General features: G+C 40.1%; 1 protein-coding gene across 1 annotated transcript in view; it reads left to right on the forward strand.

The window, feature by feature from the left end:
• The window catches only part of LOC124606561 (zinc finger protein aebp2), a gene marked incomplete in the record, with an annotated part of 76,274 nt that extends 61,353 nt beyond the window's left edge, over nt 1-14,921 (forward strand). Inside the window, 3 exon segments of the mRNA XM_047138544.1 lie at nt 2,399-2,529; nt 10,585-10,652; nt 14,143-14,921. Of these exon segments, the coding sequence (XP_046994500.1) occupies nt 2,399-2,529; nt 10,585-10,652; nt 14,143-14,302 (359 nt within the window).
• Between the last annotated feature and the right edge of the window lie 214 nt (nt 14,922-15,135).

Here is a 15,135-nt window from a genome sequence, read left to right on the forward strand (position 1 = left end):
TTATGTACATCTTAATGTGAGCTATTAAATTATCCATGATAGTTACTAATAAAAAAAAAGAGCTACTGCTTCTTCAATTAGACTGTATGTAATGATCCCATTGTCGATGGAATGTTAAACACTAATGTATCTTCTTTCCTATTCATCAGTTATGTGAAATCATTGTCATTTATCTATTCATCATCATTGTAAGCCAATTCGAGCACTTGGTGATGTGGCCTTTTGGGAGTCAGTGTGCAACATAGTGTCCCTGCAGTTCTTTCATTTCTGCTGATTTATCTTTTACTGGTAACATAATATTTGTTTGAATAAACTGAGGCATTTCTAAACACTTACAACTGTCACTGCTATCATTTTCAGGAATGGAAATTATTTATTGATGTAACTGGTGTAGGAGGAGGATACATTGGTGCTCCAGTAGTGAACAGTTTTAACTCCTGAAGATCACAGTACTGACAGCTGTTGAAACTGTGGATTCTAATTCAGTTAATGTGCATTCTGAACTGAGATGATTTTATTTAGTCATGTTGCTGTGAAAATCTCTTAACACACAAAATATTAATTTCAGCAGTAACTCTTTATCTGGAAAGGACAAGAAAGAGGAAGTTCAAGAGTAGTGAGCAGAGAAAAGATCATGTTATGTCTTGTTTAAAGTGAGAGAGAGAGAGAGAAATGCAAGATGAGTGAGGGGGCAGGAGGGAGAGGGGGGGGGGGGGGGGGGGGGGGGAAGGGAGAGAGAGAGAGAGAGAGAGAGAGAGAGAGAGAGAGAGAGAGATACTAGCCTATGATTGGTCTTGTGTGTGAAGACATTTTCAGCACCAGATTAATATTGTGTAAGTGGTTTCTTTTATTTTTCTTTTTTTTTTCCAGCATGGATCATGAATTTAGAAATGTGTTTTCATCAGGATCACATGCATCATGATCAAAATAATTGCAATTGTAATTTGAATAGTTCATTATTTCTGACTTAATTGGTGTTTCAGCTTTACTCTGTATCTTTAATTAGTAGCAAAATTATAGAAATGTAAGTTTGTCATAGTGAATGGTGTTAAATGCACCAAATAAGAAACTTTATAGGTCTTCCTTTTTAAGTGAACCAACCTCGTTGAAAATGGCATAGTTGGACTGGATATAAGCCTGACTTTCGGTATTAATAAGGGATCATGAAGATATATACATGCACTCATAGCCAATGATCTGATTTTATTATTATTATTTTAAGATATCAGTTGTCTCGAGATTTACGTCTATGGAAGCTGGTTTGGAATGTATGGTATGTTATGGCTGAAAATGTGTAGCAGGCAAGTATGTGCCTTTTGGGCAGTTTTGTACCAAGCCTGTAACGAAGCAGAATTCAGTAATACATTTTCCTTGACATTATGTAAGCTGAGGGCATTTTGTCATTGTAACAAACATTTCATGTTGTGAAACAAAAAGCTGAACAGAATTAAGAGAGAGCTTAAAATGCTAAAGAGTTTGTAAGACTGCTGCAGTGGAGCTACTCAAAAGGTGCCAGTGCTATAAAATTTTCAAAGCGTTTTGGCACCCATTTATAATCAAACCCACAACTGTAGTGTACCCTTTAATTGCCATGGGTTTTGGTATGATCCTATAATTTTCTGATAAATTTGGAGTCTATTCTCCATAAAGTAATTCAAGTAATTACACCTCTCATTACATCTTTGTAGGAACTGGATAGGTAGTTTCACTGCAGAAAGAAATTTTGATAAAAGCAAAATTTTGTAATGGTACCATAGCCAAATTTCAATAATCTCTACTGCACAATGTCTGTTAATATATACATGAAACATGCAGATGCTGTTTTCATTTAAGAACATGTTCTAAAATTGATAACTGCGTGTGACTCTCGACAAATCAAACGTTCTCAGTGGAAAGACAAATATATATTCTACCGGACAATGTGAACCGTCGGTGACACGTGTGCTGTTCTTTTCGGGACATCTGGATGGGGACCTCTAAGTACTGTACTGCCCTTCTTCGTATCCGTGTGCATCACTCGTATGTATTGACCTACAGAAAATTTCTTAAAGTAACAATGAGTCAGGAGTCTCGAATTTTTTGTCAGACATTTCAGACAAGAAAATTGTGAACATTGCATTTACATAAATATTCATTTCTCGTTCATAGATACACGTGGAACAACATTCAAAATTATTATTTCAATGACACTTTATCTTGGCTCCATATCAGTAACATTGATGTGAATATGAAAATTAATTACGTTTTGATAATTGATATTGAGATATTGTAACCCTCTAGTTATATTTTAAATATCTTGCAGAACACAATTTTCAAGTCTATTCAATTCAACTGCAATCCTGTTAGGCAATACCACCATTGAAGACAAAACTAATTGCCTTTCCTTTTTGCGTTTCAGCTCGCATGTTTGACTATTTTGACTCTGGAATCATGGAGGGTCTACAGCATCGGCTTCTGAATGTAACTGAGAAGATAACTCATGGAAATGTTGAAACGGCTCCAGCAAATGCTGTTTTCCTTCAGAGCAAGGTCTGTGTGTTGTTTTGAATTCATTGTTGTACCATGTTCTGATGGAAATTTTTCACTCTTTTTATAAATGTCTGTCTTACCATTATGTTTATGGGCCCTTCCTTAAGTCCCATCTGCAGTAACAATTCACTACACAAGTGAAGTGTTGACCAGTCAACAACATATAAACCACATACAAATCATAGATACACATGGAACAACATTCAAAATTATTATTTCAATGACACTTTATCTTGGCTCCATATCAGCAAAATGAGGAGGTACTGAATAGAAATGGGGAGAAGAGAAATTTGTGGCACAACTTGACTAGAAGAAGGGATTGCTTGGTACGACATATTCTGAGGCATCAAGGGATCACCAGTTTAGTATTGGAGGGCAGCTTGGAGGGTAAAAATCGTAGAGGGAGACAAAGAGATGAATAAACTAAACAGATACAGAAGAATGTAGGTTGCAGTAAGTACTGGGAGATGAAGAAGCTTGCACAGGATAGAGTAGCATGGAGAGCTGCATCAAATAAGTCTCTGGACTGAAGACCACAACAACAACAACAACAACAACAACAACATAAATCATTGATAGGCTTTTGAACAAGGGCACTTCCAGAAAGCTTAGCAAGTATTTCTGTGTTCATGTGCCTGTTGATTGTTCAACACAACTATAGAGGGCACTTTTATCTTTACTCAATCCATAATTTGTATTCTACTGAGAACTTTTCAAAATCTTGTTTGAACATGTTCAATTTGGGACTCTAAATTCTTTCTGCATAGTTCTATGCAAACCAAAGCAGGTATAAAATAGTCCACAACTTTCTTCTGAGACTAACAGATATCTGTAGTATATTTACAACATTGATTGTTTACTGATCTGAAACGAAAATAACATACATCATTTAAACAAAACAGGAAAATCCCAGATGTCTCATTATGCTTTAAGCTACTGTAGAGTCTTGATACTTAGTCTTGGAATTAAAAGCTTCCAATAAATCTGAGCCTAATTAAAATAAACAAATCCTAATGTACAGTGTATCAGTCCTCTATCTTACTCCCTCTTCGCGGGCACTGGCAAAGATCAGGCATTTCTGGCTGCCGTCCACATACAGGTGTCCTGGAAATCTCCTTGAATGGTGTTATCCTCAGCAGCCCAGACTGTGTCACTGAGCATTTTGCTCTGCTCGCATTCTGCCTTCTCAAACACTGTCTGGAATTACTCCCTTCATCTTTCGTGCTTCACCACTTGGGGCCTTATAAAATCCTGCATTAGTGAGAGGGAATTAGCCAGCACCCTTGGTCTCCGCTCTGACATGGCTCGTCTCCTGGACCGGGTGCACACCCAAATGCTTAAACACTCTCAGTGGTTAACCAGCTTCATTTACTTGCCCTTTTTAACCATCCCAGTGCCAAGAACACATTGTTACCCCCAATTTTGAAAATATATAAACCACCTGTTAAGATGGACAGCTATTATCTGATCACTTTAACCAGTGTCCTTTGCAAATTACTTGAATGTATGGTGAGTCGAAGACTGTAAAGGATCCTTCAATCCCGGGACGTTTCAGCTTCGACCTGGGGTGGTTTTTGCTGAGACAGCTCTACTGGAGATAATTTTGTCCACCCGGAGTCCGCTATCTGAAGAGCTTTCTCCAGCTGCAGAAGAATTGAGTTTCACAAGGTTTTGTTCTGAATGTCTCTTTCTTTTTAGTGGCTATCAATGGTCTGGTGGTGGCTGTGGGGCTTATGCTGTTGCCTTCATAGTATGCCAGATGATTTTTGCACTTTTTGTTCTTCTGCGATGGGCATTGCTGAGCACAGACTGCAGCAAGCTATATGCTGAGCACCACCTTGGGCTCTCACTTGTGGCTTCCATTTTTCGGCTGCCAAGACCTATATTATGCATTACTGTTGGTGTCGTACGGTCCATCCTCATCTGGCTCTGTACCGTAATGGCCAGTCTGAGTGGTTGACACTCATTGTTTTTTTGGGACTGGTCATTGTTGCCTGGTTGACATGTTGGTCATGGTTCAAAGCTCTTTGATGTCTTGGCAACACCAACTGTGGCATGGACTGCTCTACTCTGCTACAGCTCTACAAAGCATTGGTCCAGCCGTGTCCAGATTACAGGAGTCTCGCATATCACTCAGCATCACTTTTGACATTAAAGGTGCTGGATCCGATACACCATTGTGAGGCACGTTCAGCAACTGGCAGCTTTTGGACTAGCCCCACGATCATCAGCCTCCTAGTGGAGGAAGGGGATCTACAGTTATAGATTCTTCACCAAAAGTAGATTGCTGGCTCTTGTTTAACGTTCACAGAAAGGAGATACAGCTGCTGAAAATTATCTTCTCCTTCTCATACACTCCACCACATAATTAAGAAGTGAGATTCAATTCACCTCATTATATTACCTTCAAATTACAACTCAATACATGACAAAATGAGGACAGTTACCGACTCATATACTTCCACTCTGTACTATGTACATAACAGATCTTATATTCAATTTGATAATTAACAGTTGCAATACATTCATTGTCTTTGACATTTTGCATTCATAGACTTCTTGGAACTCTCTTCTCCACACTACCCGCTCCATGGAACTGCTATCTCTACCTAAGCAGGTAGGGCTGTCTGACTGCTACTGACTTAGGTGCAGTTACTGGATCGTTGGCTCTGGTGTCAGCACCTGCAATTTAAATCACCTCCCAACAGTGGGTTGCTCACCACATATCGACTACCCAGTTGTGAAAATCTCTTTTCTGACATACTAAGGACATGATATTCTTATTCAAGGAGTGGGATGTATCACTACAGTACAATCTAGTACTGTGTTATTAAAACTATCATGTGTTTTGTGATGATGCTGTTTAAGATAAAAACAAATGTGCATCTGCTGGAGAGCACCATTGTACGTGCTATTACACAGTAAAAACCATCATATTAAAATAAAGTTAAATATAGAAAAAGAATGTTGGCAAGTTCTACAACTGAGAATAATAAAATGTATCGAGTGTGTATGCAAAGATAATACAATAATTTAATAAGCAGGCCTCTAAATGGATAATGGAAGGTGCTTCTTGTTAAATTATGTAGTAATTTAACAAATAGAATAAAAGGTACAAAACAGGAATGTTGTACTGCCGGAAGATTCAATCCACTTCTGCGAATTACAAAATAATTTAAGAATAAAATGCAGAATACGGAAGGACAGAGAGGAAATGTTAGGCTACTACTGAGTTCATTGCAGCCACAAGAACACTTCTTTCCAGCATGTTTTTGATCCCAGTCACCAATGTACTGTGGACGAGTGCAGAAGAGGTCGTGTTGTAGCAGTCTCATCGTCTTCCAAAAAAGGTAGTAAGCATCAGAATTACTCTTGTTTATATATATATATATCATTAGATCACAGTTTAACACACATCAAAGTATCAGATTGCTCAGCAAAAATGTTTTTGGGAGCAACAACATGCTGAAAGGAAGCAACTTCTAGTGGCTGCAGTGAACGCGTTTCTGGTGTGATATTCCCTCTCTGCCTTTCCATATTCTGCAATTTATTTGTTAAATTATTTCATAGTTTACTGATGTGCAATGATCTTTCTAGTGTATTTTATTTTTAAAATTACTTCATGGAGCACCTTCTGTTATCAGTTAGGAAAAACTTCATTAGAATGATGGTTTATCTTCTCATATACTCTCCCCCATATTTTATTATTTTCAGTTGTTGAACCCTTTTACTACCATCAGTCAACCAGCCAACATTCTTTTTCCAGTGCATATTCTTTTAACTTCATTTAATTACTATGAATTATATTATATAATTGTGCCTACAGTGATGCCCTGTAGCAGAGGCACATTCGTTCTTCTTAGTGGCATCATGAAACCCACAGTAGTTAAAGTGACAGAGTACTGGTTGTACAACATACGATGTGTTCCACTCTTTGATGATATTTTATATTACGAGCTACCTCACTTTCTTTTATTTTTATACTGTAAACAGGGAAAGATCAATGCTAGCAGAATCGAATCCAATCATGTCATACCATTTTATATCCTTGCAGTCTAGACAAAGTTAATTTTTAATATAAAGATCACTTTTCCACATTCTTGACCATGTCAAGCCCTAGAAAACTTGTAAATTTTGATATAAGTATCCTTATACTTACATATACAGGATGTTTTTTTTAACCTTGCAGCAACTAAACGTCATCAAAAATACACATTGTATGAAGAAAAATGCTCCTGATGAAAAGTTATTTGCAAAGGGGACATGTCTGTGCAAAAACTGGCTAACCCCCAACCCCTCTACCATAGGGGGTCAACTTTTTTTTATTTTCATATGGGAACCTCATATTTTTATTGCAGATTCTGCTTTTATGCCAAAACTTGCCCCCCCCCCCCCCCCCCCCCCCCCCCCCCCCCCCCCCCCCGCCCTTTGAGGTAGATGGCACTGTAATCGACAAAATGAAGTTTTTCTAGTTTTTGCCATTAAAAACCGACGTAATTTGACTGTACATTACATTTGTGATATAAATGAAAACATTTCTCTTCTAAACAGTTATAGTTTTTTTAAAAAAAGTTTTAGTTTTGCAACTCTGATTGTTCTGTGAAACTTTTATGGTTAGACATTTAAACCTTTTTAGGGTGGAGCTTTTCCACATCCAAATCAACGTGATGACCATCTCGAGAGTTCTACTGTGACTTCCATGTTTGTTAGTTACTAACATAGGACTTCGCAGGCTGGGGAGCTGTGATGTTATCAATACATCTGGAGATTACCCACTAAAAAACGTCTGCAACAGATCTTGCAAGGGTAGGTTATGTTAGTAGTGGGTATCGCACATCCACATCAGAGCCAAAGTTCAGTATAGTGAGAGCAATTCAGTGTGAGCTTTCTGCTGCACCATGTCAGTGGTGACTTTATGCGGCATCAGGCTGAGGTCGAATGCCGGCAGCTCGCTGTTGTGTGGAACTTTCCATTTACTGGAAGGCACAGTTCTGCTGAAGATGTTCCTCGAGGGGGGGCTGCCTGCTCGACAAACTGCGCCACTGATTTGTTGGAGAGCTGCAGGCTGTTCTCTCACTCTTTGGCAGTGAATGCTACCTTATTTTCTTCTGCTTTGGTGTTGGTCACCCCCGCGGCTTTCGGCATTACCGCTGTTGCCATTAGGGCAATGGATGTCTTTGTGGTGCCCCCTCTCCTGCAGTGCAGCTGGGGCGGGCATCGTAAAAGTTTTCTGAGTATTGGCAACACACTTCTACGTGGGTGCAGGAGTGTTCGCTGGGGTTTGTACACGTGCTGCTGATCATTGCGCTTGAGCGAAGACTACTTGCAGTTGCCTCAAAGCTGCCTCCTTCTCCACAGCCAGGGTAGCTGCTCTCTGCTGCCATGATGGCTAAAAGAGCCACTGCAGCACAAAGGTTACCGCCTCTTCTTGGGGATTGAAGCTGCGTCCTGCCCACCTGCCTTTGGGCAATCGTCCTAACTGTTGGCAGAAGGAGCTGCCTCTGTGACGTCCCTCTGCTGTCTCAGGCTGGTCTAAGCCCGTCGTCATCTTCTCCTCCACTGTGCTGGTGCAACTGCGGCCACCGTGCCACCTTCGAGCCTACTTCAGCTTGAAAAAGTCGGGCAGCCACGCCAGCTGGTGAAGTGTGGCCCACCACACGGACCACAGATTGGCAGAACTTCTCTGCCGCAGTCACAACTGCGGCTGCCGTGCTCACCTGGGCATTTAACGCACTGTTCTGCATTGTGGCACCACTTCACTACATGGCTTTCACCCTGGCACTTGAAGCACTGGGGCTGAGGGTCTGTGCCAGACAGGAGAGCTGCTTCTGTCACAGGTCTGCCCAGCAATTTCCACAGTGAGAAGTCATCTCTAGTGCTGTAGGTCATTTATCACTGTGATGCCAAACAGTGAGAGTCTTCAGTTGTTGGTTCAGTTATGCAGCTGTACAGCCACATTCCTGAAACCTGTGCACAACAGCCCTTCTCAGACTTTTGTCTCATTACAACACTAAGGCAGCCCCCTCAGGAGTGCCTTCTTCTTCTTCTTCTTCTTCTTCACACTTGATGCAACAGTTATCTTTTCTCGTGCCGGCTGCGCGTCGGCAATGTGGGCAGTCACAGTGATCGTGATCATTGTGTGGTCAGCCACATTCACTGCCTGCACGCAGATCGTAGTGTCCGAATTCACAGACTTGTAGACGACCTTGTGCTTTCTGCAGCTCCTCATAAAGTCGAACAGTCCTGCCCCGCACCTCTGCACTTTACGTACAAAGGGGAACAGACTGCAACTCCTCTTCTGATTCTTCTTGGCCTAGTCAACAGCTGGCGTGGCTGCCTGGCGTTTTCAAGCTGAAGCCGGCCTGAAGGTGGCACAGTGGCCGCGGTTGCACCGGAATGTTGGAGGAGAAGACGACGATGGGCTAAGACCAGCCCGAGGCAGCAGAGGGACAGCATGAAGGCAGCTCCTCCCGCCAACAGTGGGGATGATTGCCCAAAGGCAGGTGGTCAGGGTACAGCACCAAGCCCCAAGAAGAGGCAAAAACCTTTGTGCTGTCCTAGAGGAAGTGGCAGTGTCTCTTTTAGCCATCACGGCTGCAGAGAGCAGAGCATGACTGAGCCCCTTCATGGCAGCATATTTCTTCTGAGCAGCTTTCTTCCCCGTGCTGTGGCTCGGAGAACATGACAGTTTGCTTTCGTTGTCAAAACAATGTCTTGCTTTTAAAGTAATACAATTTTATGTTTGATTTATGTTTGATTTTGGTGAAACCCAACATCATCATTGGTACTTGATTTCAGTGGGTCCAACTGGAATGTCCAGTGACTGATTTGGTAACATTCTTCTATCCAAATACTGTCCTCTTCCTCTAGTTGCTAGCAGCTGCCAGTGCAATACAATCTACAATCGTTGTATAGAAAGTGCCACAGATACACACATACCGAGTGAAATCTCGCACACTGGCCTACTGCGTGCCCTACGGCAATGCCAGCGCATTGATAAGCACAGGCATGGAATGACTCAGCACCGCTCCACTTTGGAGCTCTTTTTGGCACATTTGAGGTAGTAGATCTTTTATCTGTGGAAGAGAAAATTGAAATAATTTTTATTTGTAGCAAGGCTGCAAAAAAATTGGACGCCACTGTTGCTGTTTATGCTGAGTGTTTTGCTGGTAAGCTATAATATTGTATGACTACAGCAGTAATAATGAAATTGCAGTACTAGCTGCAGTGGCTTATAATCCACAGTCAGGAGTTGCTCTCACAAGTGTCTGGTCAGTTCTGATGAGTCAAAAATACCGTCCCTACCATATCTCCAAGCATCAAGAATTTTGAATTGTAGAATCTAATGGGGGTTTTTCATTGGGCCCTCGTCCAATTACAGACACACCCATATCACGAGCTGTGCTTACTGAAACAGGCGGACACATTTTAGGACAAACTTGTGCTTGTTTACTTGCTATCACTAATCACAACAAAACTACTGATACGGGGTAGCAACTAGTCTGCAATAAAAATGGTAGTTCTCATTTGAAAATAAAAAGTTTTAACACAAACAGAAATCTCCTTCGAAAATATTTATCTTCCATCTGTATCATTTTGTTCGTACAATGAGTATCTTCGGTGTTGTTTCTCTCTTCCAGTTCAATTGTATATTGAACCATGAAACATGATGAAGGGGGAGGAGTTGTACAATAGTCTTACTTGGTAATTCTCACTATATATTTGGCACTTAGCATTTTGGACAGTGTATAGCACTTGCCACCCAGTGAACTTTAATAATTTGTTAAGGCTTTGTGACGTGATGTCACTGACCAAGATCCTGCACAAGTGGCAGCAATTTAATATAGTATAAAAATTTCAATGTGTCAGGTTTTGGGCAATTATCCATCAAAGTGCTCTTTATTTAATAAATGCTAGTAAATTTATTTTTATTCTATTCAATTTTATTTATTTATTTATTTATTTATTTATTTTGCAATTGCAATAAGCTTGCAGATGTGATCAGTTTGAAGATAAAATGGCAGCTTTGACTTACTTGTGCCAACTTGTTGATAGGTGCTGGCGCGGCGGGTGGAGCTCGACGGCAAGACGAAGGTGCTGCTCAGGTGGTTCCCAGAGCACATGTGAGTGGTAACAGCAGTGGCGGGTGATACACTTGCGCATCTGTCATTTGCATACTTTGTCAACTTACTGATCACTTATTTGTTTTGTCTTTCAACTTGAGGCAGGCACCGGTGTCGTGGGATACGGCTGTCCGGGTTGTGTTTCAAAAGCAGCCTCCTGTCCGATTCCTTATTCCTATACACACTTTGAGAGTTTTTATTGTCTGTCATCTGATCTGGTAAGGTCTTATCTTTATATATGCAAAAACACGTACCCGAGTTTGGCATCATTTTGCTTATTTTAATATTTGTCTTTTCCTTTGTGACTACAATGAAACCTCTGTGGTTACTTTTAGTACATTTTTCATATATCAGCTCAGATGTCGAACTGATGAAATACGTAGAGTGGTGGCAGTACTGAAGTAATCAATAAATATTAGTTGACTTTTGTCCTGTGAATTTTTGCTTCATGTGGCTGTAGACCTTTGTTGGAAAAACTAAGCCTTCAACCAACAATTGTAGATAGGTCTAGAAAATTCATAAATTTACATTAGCAACTGAAAACATAAAATAACATAATTATTTAAGGTGTGAGCCTACATTTTGCTCTCTTAAATCTTCTGTGGAAGGATTTGACAATCTCTCACATGGAAATTCACTGTTACTGGCTTTGAGTTGAAAGCTATTATACTGAGCTTCCTCATCACAATTCTTTGTGAAAGTACTTCAGTGTTCTAGCATGTACACTAAGATGAGATGTTTGTGGTGCAGAAACTGACAGAGGTTTCATTGTGCACTGTAAGTCTCAGGAGTAAACATGTATGGGACATGAAAGGAGGAAGAATAGCATGCGGGAAGTAATGTGTTCAGTTTAAGATCCTTTTCAGCGTTGCTACATATTTATATCACTATAGACAAATTTATCAGTTACTGATCCTTGTGAAACCTGGTTCGTTTTGGCACAAATTCCTATTTCCTTCCTTCCTTCCTTCCTTTCCTGTGCTGCAGGGTTGCTTGTGTGAATGGGGAAATGCTTGTGCTTGCCATCCGTATGCTGATTTCTGTGGTGTAGAATTACTTTGGAGACTTTGGTATCCTACTCTCAAGTTAAGGAATTCGTTGAATGTAGCTGATACTTTCTTTTATCATAAATTATAATACACTGAGGTGACAAAAGTCATGGAATAGTGATAAGCACATATAAAGATGGTGATAGTAGTGCATACACAAAGTATAAGAGGGCAGTGCATTGGCAAAGCTGTCATGTTTGTACTTTGATGATTCATGCAAAAAGGTTTCTGAAATGATTATGGCCACACCATGGGAATTGAAACTTTGAACATAGAATGGTAGTTGGAACTAGATTCATGGGACATTCCATTTCAGAAATAGAGAATTCAGGACTAACTTTCAGGCATTACCTTTACTACCGACAGCCTTCACTTAATGAGCAAGAGCAGCGTCATTTGTGTAGCATTGTCAGTGCTAGCAGACAAGCAACATTGTGTGAAATAACTGCAGAAAAAAGGGTGGAATGTAAGAGTGCATAAAAATATGGTGTTAATGGGCTGTGACGGCAGACAACCTAACCAATGCGAGTTCCTTTGCTAATGGCATGACATTGCTTGCAGTGCCTCTCCTGGGCTTGTGATCATTTCAGTTGGACTCTAGATTACTGGAGAACCACGGCCTGGCCAGATGAGTCCCAATTTCATTTGGTGAGACCTCCTGGTAGGGCTAAAGTGTGGCACAGACCCCATGAAGCCATGCACCCAAGCTGTCAACAAGGCACTGTGTAAGTTGGTGGTGGTTCCATAATGGTGTGGACTGTGGTTACAAGGAATGGACTGGGTCCTCTGGTTCAACTAAAATGATCATTGCCTGAAACAGTTACTTTCAGCTACTTGGAGACGATTTGCAGCCATTCATGGACTTCATGTACCCAAAAAATGATGTCGTGTCACAGAGCCACGGTTGTTGGCAATTGGTTTGAAAACATTCTGAATAGTTTTTATTTGGCCACCCAGATTGCCCAATGTGAATCCCATCAAACATTTATGGAACATAATCCAGAGGTCAGTTTATGGACAACATCCTGCACAGGCAACAGTTTCTCAGTTACGGCTGGCTGTAGAGGCAGCATGCTCTACATTTCTGCAGTGGATTTCCAATAACTTGTTGAGTTGATGCCACATGAAGTTGCTGCACTATGTCAGGCAAAAGAAGATCCAACACAATACTAGGAGGTATACCGTGACTTTTGTCACTTCATTGTTTGTTGAGTTTAATTATACTAAGAATAGTTATATAGTATACCTGAATTCATAAACATGGTTTTACATGTAGCTCAGATCTGTTCCATTATTTTGACTGTAGACTTGGTCTACTTGTGTGTCTATAGATGTCAGGAAAATTTTATTGTTTCTGTAGTACATTGTAAGTGGTGATGCAGTAGCATTTGAGTGTCTAAGAATTCTGATGGTACATTTAGAGAAATCATGTGAGTGTGTAAGCAGCACTGTATTTTGGTTTTAATGGCTTCTATTCTCTCCATATCTCTCACCTGCTGCTGCACTTGAGATCTGCATTTTTGTGCAGATAGTTTCTTGTACATTTTTTATTAGTTTGACACATTATTTAAAGTAACACAACACTTACGAACATTGTGCTTTCTGTAGAAAATTTCAGATGTTACAAATCTCTGTAATTAACTGTGTGTTTGCGTTTTTCATTGTGTGAAACTATAATTGCAACAGAGCTAAAATAAGTTAATTATAAAAAAATGCAAACCACAAAAAGCTGTATTTAGCTTATGATAGGACCAAATGTAGTGACTGATTTAAATACCCAGTGATAGCATTTCAGAAACTGGGAAATAACGGAAATTTCTCAGCAGCTTCATACTTTTTGAGCTGCAGAGGAGAAGGGGTGCACAATTCCTCATAAACCCTTTAACCATTTCTTCAATACTTTTCGATCTGTGGTCATTGAAGTTCAGTAATGCTAGAAAATTATAGAAAAATGTAGAATTCAAGATTTCAGTGACAGATTTTCTAAGTCCAGGCTGAATATCATATTCATTAGTATGAGCTGCTGTCACAGATTAAGTGCTGCATAACATCACACTTTAATGGAGGGAGCCAAGAGACAGCACTGGGAGAAGATAGTGTATACTTTCCTGTTTAAAACTGAGGATGATAAACATCAGTACATAAGCAGATGTTAGAGCACATTATGTAATTTTTATTTTCCTGCTGTAGGTATCTGCTTTATAATAGGACATCCTGGACTTGGTGAGTAAGTTAACTGGAAATAAGGTGATTTCCCATTTTTTCATCTTTGTTGTATTGGAAATTTCCTGTCTGTTGTATTGTGGCACCCCTGCTGCACAGCAGATGTCCCATACATAAACCACTGATTTTCAAGTCACCAGTTATTGTACTTGTAGGGGTCTCTTTCTATTTTGGTCATGTCTGATTGTTTTGTAATATGTTGGTGTGTACATTTTCAGCATTCCGGATGAGTGGGTGCCAGAAGCAGATGCGCGGCCTTCGAGAACTGTTCCGATTCCTGGGTTGCCGAGTACTTCACTGGAGTCACTGCATACGGTCCTCTTCTCTAAACCTAATTCTTCACGGAAGAACCGTCGCAAACAGACGAGGACGACGTGATGACCGCTTGTCACATTGTTAGACCGATTGTAATTTGCTGTGCCTGTCATGGAAGCAGAAGTGAACTGTTGGACTGTTAGTGTAATTAAGAAACTGATTAACTACGGAGACACTTGCTTGCTGATTTCCTTCTACCTCATACTGCTATTTTTTCCTCGTCATCTTTCTTATTACGTACATGTTATGCTTACTTTGTCTCTCTAACGGTTGCCTGTTGCTTATGTTACGGGTATCTCTTTTTAGAAAAAATAGTTCTCAAATGGTTTATTTGTTTGTCAAATTAATAAACAACAAATTTAGTGAAATTTTTGAAAGAGAGTAATGTCTTCATTTGGGTTGTGTGAAGATTAGGAGGAAATCGACAGGCATAAAAAGGAGCTGCTTCGGCTAGCGTCGAATGGTAGTCTTATGATCTCTTGCACCGAATCGTATATATTGTAAAAAAGAAGGGGGTGGAGGAAAATCTCAAATGCCCTACAAATCCAAAGTAAACTAATATTTGAAACTAAAAGGGAGTCAGTGTGTGTAATGAAAAGACGAGGAAAGCACTGTGTGAATGGGGCCATCAGTAATGATAGGATTTTGTTACTGAACAGTAGCTTTCTCTCTTTTTTTTTTTTTTTTTTTTATGCCGAAGCACAAACTCGTTATGTTTGCTACACAATAAATATTGCTGTACTAGTATCTTTCATTGAAATTGCCTTTAGAATTCAGTATAAAGCAGTACTGCACTCCATCAGTATTACATAGTGATATAACATTGATGGTTGAGTTGTAGCATCAGTTTGCAGCATTTATCTGTTCTCTCACCCCCTCCGCCGGTGTCCCTTAAA

This window comes from Schistocerca americana, chromosome 3 (genome assembly GCF_021461395.2).
Source record: "Schistocerca americana isolate TAMUIC-IGC-003095 chromosome 3, iqSchAmer2.1, whole genome shotgun sequence".
Lineage (NCBI taxonomy): Eukaryota > Metazoa > Arthropoda > Insecta > Orthoptera > Acrididae > Schistocerca > Schistocerca americana.